The 11,343-nt window shown below is 43.2% G+C and overlaps 2 protein-coding genes across 2 annotated transcripts; both read right to left on the bottom strand.

Annotated features, from left to right (window-relative positions):
• Positions 1–2,133: 2,133 nt before the first annotated feature.
• On the bottom strand, positions 2,134–3,518 carry clec3ba (C-type lectin domain family 3, member Ba; the record flags this gene model as incomplete). The annotated part of the gene is made up of 3 exons (XM_079227886.1): positions 2,134–2,990; positions 3,178–3,276; positions 3,422–3,518. 3 exons carry the CDS (start codon positions 3,516–3,518, stop codon positions 2,590–2,592), a joined length of 597 nt encoding a protein of 198 aa, XP_079084012.1. The 3' UTR covers positions 2,134–2,589.
• Positions 3,519–5,394: 1,876 nt separating this feature from the next.
• fez2a (fasciculation and elongation protein zeta 2a) lies at positions 5,395–10,913 on the bottom strand. Its single transcript, XM_079227359.1, has 9 exons — positions 10,475–10,913; positions 9,068–9,176; positions 8,826–8,936; positions 8,583–8,703; positions 7,670–7,920; positions 7,419–7,499; positions 7,194–7,269; positions 7,005–7,070; positions 5,395–5,522 (listed from the first exon to the last, which is right to left on the bottom strand). The coding sequence occupies exons 1-9, from the start codon at positions 10,795–10,797 to the stop codon at positions 5,506–5,508; spliced, it is 1,155 nt and encodes a 384-aa protein (XP_079083485.1). The 5' UTR covers positions 10,798–10,913; the 3' UTR covers positions 5,395–5,505.
• Between the last annotated feature and the right edge of the window lie 430 nt (positions 10,914–11,343).

The raw sequence follows: 11,343 nt of genomic DNA, 5'->3' as shown, positions 1-11,343 counted from the left end.
TTCATCTTCGATGAAGGCCGAGCATAATCATCCTCTTGACGCCGGTTTTTTGCCACTAAAAATTTTACTTTTAGGAGATTAATATTTTTGATAGATTTGATGGATGTTGTACATATCCCGGTTGTTTAAGCAGGAGCAAACGTATCGGCTGGTTACATGCAGAGTTTTTCCATCTTTTTTTGTTATCATTAAACCGACGCATAGAGAGGAATCCACTGCTGTTACTCTGCAGTTTTATAGCTTCATCACAACACGACGGCCTGTATAGCAGTGAACTAGGAACTGCTGTTGCACCTGCTGTGGAGACTTGTAGATGCTGTAGCAATACACCACACATGTGCCTTACAGAGAGGCCCATGCACTCCTGCTAACACAGTTTAGGATCTTAGATGTTTTTAAGTTGTCTTTTTGTAAAACAAAAAAAAGAAAAAAAGATTGCTTTTGTTCTTTTTTGGACTCGTTCTTTTGGGAACTTCAAGGCTGATCTGCTGCTAGTTAAGTGATGTGTGTTTTTTTTTTTGTTTGCTACGTGTTTATTACGAATGAGAATCCCTATTCAGGGTTCATGTTTGTCTGACTAAAAGTCTGTGAGCAAAAAGTGGTCTTTGTTGGTTGCCTGAGTTGTGTTATTGTTAAGCGGTAGCTTTTAACAGCGAGACCATGCGAGGCATATCATTAACATTAGTGTGACTCGTGTGTTGTTGTGAAGTCAGACTCAGTCGTTTGGTTTGGACAAACAAACGGATCTAAAAAGTCATGGTACAAACCAACTCATAATGGTCAAGTAGACTTTAAAGTTTTTGACATGAAAGAAAACTAACAGCATATTATAATCTTTATTTAAGATTTTAAACATTATGGCTGGCTAAGAAGATGCCAATATTGACTCGTCTCATTTGAAAGAAAAGTGGGATTCAAGTTTTTACAATCAAACTGGTGAAAAATACTGAATCCAATGTGTGTTGTTTGTCTTAACCCTTGTGTTGTCTTGGGGTCAAAATGACCCGTGTACGAGTGTATATGTATGTGTGTTGATGGGTCATTTTGATCCCAAGACAACACGAGGGTTAAGCCGTGTCGCCTCCTGCAGTTCAGAAAATGGACTGCAGAGGGAGACAAAGTTCCAAGTTGCCATAAGTCCATTCTCACTCCTAAAAGGAAATAAACTGTTTGCTGTAAAACAATGCAAGAACTCTCTTCATGTGAAGTAACTCTGGTAAAGAGCCGTTTAAAATGTGTCCCTGAACACCGAACACGGCTTTGAGTGGTAAAGGGACGGAGATGAGGACACGCTCTCTACTGACACACTGCGGTTGACTTTACCAGAGGATGTCCAAACATGTTTATCTGATGTAGCTCTCCTTTTGGATGAGTAAGCCTTTCAGAGTGCCAACACAGAATGAGGTTTCCATGATGGAAAACGTGTGTGTGTGTGTGTGTGTGTGTGTGTGTGTGTGTGTGTGTGTGTGTGTGTGTGTGTGTGGGGTGGAGACACAGCGACTCATTGTACTCCACAAGTGGGGACAAATGTTTTTAGAAAAGTAGCACCAGGAAACATCCGGAGAGTTCTTTGGACATTTCAAAGTTGTCATGCTTTTATAGGAGATGTCACGACCCCTCCCTTCCACTAGGGGTCTGGGTCCTGTTTGCTTTGTGTTTTATCTTTCAGGCCGTTCATCAGCTGATGAGCCACACCTGAGCTGCTGGATGGAGGGGTCGCTCCCTCCACTGCTCCTCTGTGGTCGTCACTGCAGCTTATTTGTTTTGTTTGTCTAAGTTAGTTGTGTTATTATTTTAAATAAATGCCTATTTATCGCTTTTAACTCGTCTGGTCTCCCATCCATGTTGCAGTCTCTGAACCGGATTGTGATCGTTAGTAAATTCTTTGGAAATTTAAAAGGTTTCATGCTTTTATTAGAGGGAATGTTGATCCTTTGACCGTGAAGTATGTAAAGTGGTGACACTTGTCACCTTCATTGGACTGGTTATATTAGTCGTTTTTTATCTTGAGTTTTATTTTGAAAGGACAACTTTGGTTGCCTGCGACCTTTTAACCTTTCCTTCTGATGAGCAAATGAGTCCCATTATGTCTACTGAATGTGTGATGCAATAAGACAATGCAAAGTCTACAAGGAGGAGACGTGTTTATTAACATTATATAATGTAATATAAGCAGCATAACATGAATATAGTTCATTCATGGTGATTGTTCTGTAGTAAAAGTACATGCTTTATTGGATTGATTAGCAGATAACTTTCAAATACTTATCGCAAAGACAAGCCATCCAGTGCTGTTTACCTTGATACATATTATATTATATGCTATAAGATAAGAGTATTTGAGAACAGGAGTTTATTGAATATATGTTTAGCAGCATGTATACCTTATATACAACACACTCCGTATCCCAGACCGTCCATCCACATCTCTTAGTCAAGGCTTTAAGAAACGACGCAGCACATTATTTTTCAATGCATTGCATAAATGTACCCGATCCTCTACATGCCTCATTCTTCTCTGCCAGAAGTATTCAACGTTCACGTGAGTGTTTATCTGCACAGAGTGGCGTTAATGTCAGAAACCAGCCCTCAGACGATGTTGAACTCGCACACAAAAGCCCTCTCGGCTCGGCAGCTCTCGTCAAACCACTTCCCGTTGGCGGTGATGGAGAGGACGCCGCAGTTCTGGCTGCGGCCTCCGTCTGGCTGCAGGGTGATCTCTGTCTCCCAGTTCTTGAAGCGCACGCCGGAGCCCGATTGGTCCAGCCACTGGCCGTCGGTCACAATGTCATTGACGCCCAGCCAGATGTGCGCCTCCGGGCCGATGCTCTGGCGCACGTAGTCGTAGAGCTGGTCGTTCTCGTCTCCTGTCAGAGGGGTGCTCAGGCTGCCTCCCTTGGCGATGCAGTCATCGCTGGCTGCGTGGAAGGTCTTCTTCACCGGCTCAGCCAGGAAACACTTGCCGAGGATCTTGGCGCCTCGCAGACACACTTAGAGGGAGATGGAGAGAGATGAGTCAGTGTGGCTCGGGTGTTATTGTTCTCCATCACTGGAAAGACGTTGAATTCTATTCTATCTTGTTGTGAACCGGTATTTCTTCTATTCTTATTCGTTAACTGAGCTCAATATTATTTCCCAAAAACATGTCATTGTGTGGTGTTTATGACAAACAAATACCTGTCTGTAGAGCTTGATGCTCTTTCAGCAAATTCAGCTCTTGAACAATGTCGGTAATCTGTTTCTTCAGCTCCTCAATTGCAACACTGTTTGCAGAGTCTGTTGGGAAAATAATGCAATAACATAACAATGCAGTCTCGAGCTCTCGCGTAGCAGTTTATTGTGGTTATTCTCTCAAAGTTATGAGTGGATTTCACAAGTAAGGACAGTGCTTTCATATCCAATGTCAAAGTTAGCAACCTACCTCTCTCTCCATTTATTTTCGTTGATGGGGTCTGCTGCAACGTGCAGTGTGGCAGCAGGAGAAGGCAAAGCATCAACCAAACCCCTCGAGCATCCATAATACTCTGAGAAATACTTCAAATCCACCGTACAGAAACTGTTGTTGCAGAACAAAGAAGCTCCTCACAGCTCTGAGCGTTGGACAGACACAGGATGTTGTGTTTTACACGCCCGGGGTGGTTGAATGAGGAAATCTAATCTGAGAGAGAACAGATGTTTTACAGATGTTTTACAGATGTTGGGTGTTGCGTTTTAAACTGGTGAGCAGAGCTTTGCAGAGTTTAAAAGACAAGCGAGACTCAGGTTCCATGTGTTGGTATGGTAACTATAAATTACAGCGGAGCCTTATCTATCTATCTCTGTGTGTGTGTGTGTGTGTGTGTGTGTGTGTGTGTGTGTGTGTGTGTGTGTGTGTGTGTGTGTGTGTCAGCACAGTACTACATCTGGATCTCCTCAGTGAGCTGGACGAGGTGCAGCTGACACGTGGCAGAGACTTATATAATGAGACTGTTGTGAGTTTAAAATGTGTTTACGTTTCATCCATAAAAGTGATGCTATGAAGAGATCCACTTCCAAACAGGAGCAGATACACTCCATAATAATACAGGTTTCATCTTGTGATATTCAAAGACAAACCTCTTGATAAAGAGAGTTTAGACTCCTTCCTTTTCTCCTTAATATTTATTAAGGGCCATATATATATAATTAAATATTTAGGAGTGTAGATTTGCTTGATGTGTGATGTGTATCTTTTATTATTTGTGTGCATGTGTATTATGCCATCTATATATGTAGTGCTGCTAATAGTTACCTGAATTCTTTGTATATTACATTCTTGTCAATAATTTACATAAATATATCTTTTCACTCTTTATTTTGCACTTTATACTACTTTATATTGATTTGTCTTGCACATTATAAATATTTCTGTTACAAGGCTTTGATTCTATATTATTGTGCGTTTATTGTTTGCGTGTCTATTGTGGAGTTAATTCAATACAATTGAGACAAAGACAAAGGTGTGATTTTTATCAATATATTTGAAAGAAAAACTATTTACAAAATAAATTAACAGTGAAGCAGGTTCTGCAAGAAGTCCAGCAATTTGACATTCATTGAAAATAAGTCATTTATAATGTAAACAATTCCAGGCGAAGGCAGTTTGTAGGTATACCAGGATACATACAGCAGGCACGTGGACGATGGAGTCTCTGATCCAGAGACCCGGTCCGCGTCACCAAAGTACAAACAGTGCATGTGTCACAGTTCAGTCTTCACTCAAATGCATAGTTAGTTAGTTCATTCATTTCAGTCCAAGCTACTTCACTTTGACCATCAACACTTTATCTTCCATAGAATAATGATGTAAATGTGTGGAATGTTCTGCTGCTACATACTGTGCTTATATGACGGTTTTACATTATGGTTATGCAAAATGGTTGACGGTAACTTGTTTATTTGTTATTATTTCATTATATTCTATGCATCTGTATCCCGTTGCTTCCTTTCCTCTGATCCATCTCAGTTGCGGCTGTTATACTTGTTCATTTCCTCCTGGGGATCAATACAACTTGACTTTACTGTTTATACTTCACAGTTTCCCTGCTTGAAAAGCTCTTTTCATAATTCTCTAATACTGCAACTGTTATGTGCTTTGTGCATTTGTTCATTGCTCAGAGCATAGTTACACACCACAGATAAACACAACACCCTTTGCATAGCTCGGATCATAGCAGAGCTCAGTTTCCAAACAATGCATCTTCTATGTTGGGATATACTATCTGGGTATTTCATATAATGTATAATTGTTATGCTTCTTTTTCACAGTGCTAGAAAATTAAAAACACTGAAAAAAAAAATCACGGGAACACACAAAAATCACACAAACTCAACAACAAAGTGAAGGAAAAAGTACAAAAACATAAATAATAATTTTTCGGTAAAAACATGTAAGAATAAAAGAAGTGTGCTTCATGTCCTCTTCATCTTGTTGCCATGGTAAAGCATCTGAAGCCTCAGCAGAGCGTTGGGCGCCGCCCCTCCGGCCTACGTTGGGCAAAGCACTGTAATAACAGCAGAGATGGATATTAGCAGAGCTCCGAGAGGCTGAGGATGAAGCTTCAGCATGAGGGGATCAGAATACGTCACAAAGTGGGAGATAAAGAAAGGAAAAACAAAAGGAACATGTGAATTTGATCAGTGATTGCTGATGGCAAACCTATTTGTGAAGTAGGGAGGGTGAGGATACAGACTTGCACTCTTAGCTAACGACTAACACGCATAAACATGTGTCTTTAAATGTGAACCGCAGGGTAAATAGAGCCTTGATGTGTCCTGACACTGATGAGGGATCAACCATGCTGCAGACGTCACCATGAAGGAGCGGTGGTGCAAAGTGAAAAGGAGAACGTCGGGGTGAGGCTGCACTACAGTTCAGTGTAGACAGGGGGCGCTCTCCCAACAACCACAACAGTGCACATCACATGTGAAACAAACCTCTCAGTCCCGTCGCTCACACCAGAGCTGGTGAGCAGCGATAAGTCAGACCGCGAGAAGTAGAGAAAGAAAACATGGAAACAGAACACGTGTGAAAGGAGGGACATGAAAAAGAGATGCAGGTGTTTTTAGCGAGGCCCTGAAGGACCCTGAGACTCGCCTGACGTGGTCATTTCTTGTGTAGCATTGTATGTTTCAACTGTTCTTGTTGATGTGTTCAGATACTTCTTAAATATTAGGATTTTAAAACCTAAAAAAGCCTTAAAAAAGACAAGCGAGCGTTAAATTTGACATTTTGTAATGTTAGTCAACACCAACATGAGTTGGTTTTTCTGTTCTCAACTGCAAAGAAAAGCAACGCAAATCTAATTTCACCTAAATAGAAAGCGATATAAAGCATGTTTTAAGAACATTTCACAATAAACTGAAGCTCTTGACTGAGATTTAGGAAACTAAATGCAAACAACTAATCAATATGTGATTAAATGGCTAAAAGCAGAGTGAAGTATTCATTATTTATACTGTAAAATGCAAAACAGCCGTTGTGGTTCTTTAACTTTACGTCACCAGTACCAACATATCACGCATCATATTCGACAGGGTGGAGGACGAATGGGACCGTATGCGGATCACAATACAAAATAAAAAACATTCACTCAATAAGTTGATAGTAAAGTTAAATTATTGCTATAATAGTGAATATTGTCATGACTTAAAAAAGCTGTCTATCCTGGTAGAAGTGAAAACTAGAGCCTGATTTTGAAAAACACATGAATTATCATGTAAGAAAGAGCAGACTCACGCAATGTTGCTATTTTTGTATTTATTCATCTTTATTTATGCCGGGCGACCTTATGATGTATGATAACTTCATTTACGTGTATTATTTCCTAAAAAAAAAAGATGCGTGTCCTACCTGTGGTGCAATACAAACATATAAAACAATGTAGAACATGAGAGGTAAAGTGGTTTAAAGTGTCTTTACGCATATATTGTGATGAAATATTAATCTCGCCTAGTGTCGTCACAAAAAGAAGAGAAGCGCTCACCTTTGAGAATGTAGTCTGTTAAGAGGCTGGGCACCTTGTCGCTGTCGTCTCTCATAGCTTGAAGGACTGCAGGAAAGCAGAGAGAGGAGGAGGAAGAGGAAGAGGAAGAGGAGGAGGAGGAGGAGGAGTGAATGGATCAATCACAGCCACTAAAACACAAGCGCTGCCGGTACAGATGAAGAAACTCACTCTTCGTCAGGATCTGGAGGTCCTCAAGCGACGGAGGGTGTCCCTTCTTCTCATAAGGTATGACTGTGGTCAGATACTGTAAGCCATCGTAAGAGACAAGGGGGAGAGAAAGACAGCGGAGATAAAAGGTTCTGTCTGGGAAGTTTCCGCGGGATGACATTCCCATCAAAGTGCAGGGAAACAGGAAGATACCGATCAGCAGCTGGGAGAGAAATGCACAGTAACCTGTCTGTCACTGCAGCCGCTTCCAAAGGTTTGCCGGAAGCTGTTCTGAATGACAGAAGAGATGCCCTCCATGCTGAAGCGCTGAGGAGGAAGGAAGTAAAGTGGAGAAACACGAGATGAGAGGCCTCATCCGAAGACGGGAAACAAATACGGCGAGAGATGCAAGCGGAGGGTGGAAAAAGAAAAGCCGAAAAAGGTATCACGTGATGCGATGCGATCGGAGACCAGAAGTGAAAGAGGAAAGCGCTCACCGATCCGCCCTGCGGCGTCCCGGCGCCTCCTTTGAGCTTCTTCTTCTTCTTCCTCAGCAGCTCCCGGTGCTCCTTCTGTCGATTCTGTACGTCGATGAGCGCAGAGATGAAGCTGTTCTTCACCTCCTTCTCAAAGTCCAGCTCGTCCCTGAGAGCCAGCTGCTGCACCAGCTCCTCCGAGAACATCCGGATGCTCGTCTCGGTCTCCTCCAGACGCTCGTTCAGCTGCGCGACACTCAGGGCCCTCACCCCTGGGCCACACACACACACACACGACATTATGAGGGCTCACACTCTTTTCTAGAGATCCTTTTTCCAGGACATTTTCAGTAACGATCTATATCTTGTATGACAGACCGTAGACTAACATGATCATATATGTGGAAGTCTGATTGAAAAGACGTGCAGTCCATCATTAGGGGAGCCTGCCTTTGTTTTAGATTGTTCTTGTTATCAACAAATCCCATAAAAAGTCAAAAATCAATGATGCGTTAATTGTCATTGCTTGTCCATCAAACACTGGTCATGAATATTTCATTTCAGTGTAGTTTTTAGAAAGCAAACAGAAGTAAGTCAATATCATATTTGTCGTGGACTGTGTAGGTGCACTGGTGAGTATTTATGGCTGTGTGTGTGTGTGTGTGTGTGTGTGTGTGTGTGTGTGTGTGTGTGTGTGTGTGTGTGTGTGTGTGTGTGTGTGTGTGTGTGTGTGTGTGTGTGATAGAGTCAAAACAAGCTGCAGCACCAAGATTCATTGAAAATAAAGGAAACCCAGTGCAACGGCGCAGCTCATTGGGCAACAATGGGAGTTACATCAAATGAATCATGAAGTGATTGTGAGATAATACGATGAAATCAGCCTTTGTCCTTGTTTCATGATAAATTCCTGCTTCCTGATCAGTGGAAAACTCACTGGACTCGTAGCCGGGGCTCCTGGCGGCCCGCCGGACTGCTAGCGAGAGCATCGAGAGGTCCGACTGAGAGGGGTTGACCTCGGGAGAGTCCTGCATCATCTCCTCGATCTCCTCGATGACCTGCACAGAGCACCAGCACACACACACATCAGAGAGGCTGCTGCTCTCGTCCATGAGCTTGACACCGTGTGGCGGCATCTGGGGTCAACGACACGAGAGACTGGCGGCTGACGGCGACTCACCTGCTCTGCAGTGAAGAGGGGCTCCTCTGCGATGGAGGAGACGATGATGGAGTGCATGTCCAGCTGCTCCCGCAGCTCCTCGTCGTCCGACAGCTCCGCCGTGACATCACTCTAAACCCATGGCACAATGCATATTTGAGATTTGGGAGATGAGTGGAAAAGAGATTTGGGAGCGGGGGAGGGGGGCTGAGGTCATAGGGAACGTGGGACAGAGATGGGACGGGAGGGGTAAAGTCGCTCACGGGCTTCTTCTCCAGGTTGAACGTGGGGACGTGGAGGGAGCACGTTCGGGACCGTTTCCAATCCACCGGCATCACGCGGCCGTAGTTACTGGTCAAAGCCTTCCAGAGCCTGCGGAGGAACAAACAACATTTCAGTGCAAAATGCTAAACTATACGATTATTTAAGTTCAGTTTACTTGTCATAGCGAGCACGACTCAGTCAGAACATCCTGGAGAGAGCGTTCTCAAGTCTAAGAAGGTTTCCCCCCGACTTCAGGAAATGGAGGCATGGAGATTGACATTTAACAGAGGAAGTAGAACAAAAGGTGTTGTTGAATTGCATTATGGGAAATGTAACGGTTGGGAAGGGGGGTAACTGACTGGGATCAAAACCAGGAGAGTCCCTTTCTTGCAGCACATTATCACCTCTTTATGTACGTCAGTGTATGGAAACATAACTTGTTCATACATTTCTAGTGTGGGCACTGCTAGTGACACCACATCCAATGTCACCATCAGATTAAACTGCTTTTATGTGGAAGTATAATCCTCAACAGAGTTTATCAAATTGAATGTGCCGTAAATTATGACTATAAGCTTTAGTGCCAGTGACAATGTTTCATGTTTGTAAAGTGTTTATTTCACTGTGCACACAGTTTGTTCACTCAACACAGTCAACGTTGTTAGAATTATATTGTACTTTTATGCAGCTTTTAAAACTAATATATATATTAGTTTTAAAAGCTGCATATATATATATATATCATATTTAAATGAAACATATTTTACTCTGATATATGACTGAGCCAATTCAGATTATCTAAATAGTTACAGATTAGTTTCCTAATGATTAATGCATCAATAATCATCTGATCGTTTGAGCTCTTAATAATCATCATACAGGGTATTTCATGAGGATAACATACAAGCTGAAACAATTACAGATATAACTAGTGATCCTTTCATGAAAATCACCAGTGTCAATTTCAAATGAGTAACTAAATCAAAAACAAAACTATTATTTTTCAGTCCAGATATCGGCCATAAAAAGCCATTTAGGGACAGACACCGATAGTATGCCGATATCACTGCACCTGTTTGGTTGACTGTAATGAACGTAGCTTACATTTCCAGTCTGTCATTACAGGATTAAATCAGACCTATATCTCAGTGTTGATGGCTTAACAACAAAAGATGGTGGCAGTGGCAGCTGTCACTATCGACCCAGCACATCCAAACAGACCATCACGTCACCGTAAAGGTTCTTGATATAGGAAATAAAACGCCCCATTGGAAATTACATGCCTTTATATGAATTTTATGAAATGCAACCTGCAGCAGAGAGTTATAGCCTCAACATCCACATTATATATAATATACACAAAAATAAAATAAAAACTAGCCTCCGCACACAAACAAAAAGCTCACTCGTCTTTCTCCAGCAGCGACTCCTCGGTCATCACGTCCACGGGAGCGACGCTCTCCGTTTGGGGGCTAAAATGTCGGAAGCACGCGGATAACGTCTCGTCAAAGTCGTTCACCAGGTCCTCCATGGACCTGAAGGCGCCGGCTCCCCCCGGGGTGAAGCCGCCGCCATGCAGCTCGAGGAGCCCGCCGTCATCCAGGAGGAGCGGCGGCGCTGCGGCGGCGGCTCCGCGGCCTTTCTGCGGCAGCAGCGCCCGGTCCGAAACCATGCTCAAGTCCCCCAAGATGGGCCAGTCGTCGTCGAAGTGTGCGACGGGTGCAGCCATAGCCCGGCCCAGCAGCCTAAAAGCCCCGGGTTGAGGTCGGGTGTGCACCGGGACCTGCGGGCCTCAGCATCCTCTCTGAATGCCCGCAGCGAGCCGAGCGGACCCGGACAGTATGGCTGCGCCGCACCGGGCCGACTAGTGGCCGACAACCAGAGGGCAATGAACGCACCGCTATGCAGTCCCAATCAGAGTTTTGGGATATCAATATCATTAAAAGCATACAAAATAAAATAAAAATCTAAATCATAGTGCCTCATCATTAATTTGATCAGTTGGTCCCATAAAAAGAAAAGTTCAGCTTTTGTTTGTGCTCGTTTCATGCAAAAGTGAGGAGTGAGGAGACAGTTATAAAATGCAAAATAAGATTTGACACGCATGAACAGTGTGTATGTGTGTGTGAGACAAAGAGAGACAGACAGACAGATAATGAGTGATGGTAACAGCGACCCCCCGCGGAGGAAACAGGAACTACACGCCTCATTCTCCAGTATCGGTTGTTCGGCCCGCGTTGCTGATGGAAACGGACTCCAAACAAAGTGAAATCCC

The sequence above is a fragment of the Taurulus bubalis genome (assembly GCF_910589615.1).
Source record: "Taurulus bubalis genome assembly, chromosome: 12".
NCBI classification, from domain to species: Eukaryota; Metazoa; Chordata; class Actinopteri; order Perciformes; family Cottidae; genus Taurulus; species Taurulus bubalis.
This window is presented reverse-complemented; position numbering and strand designations above follow the sequence as displayed.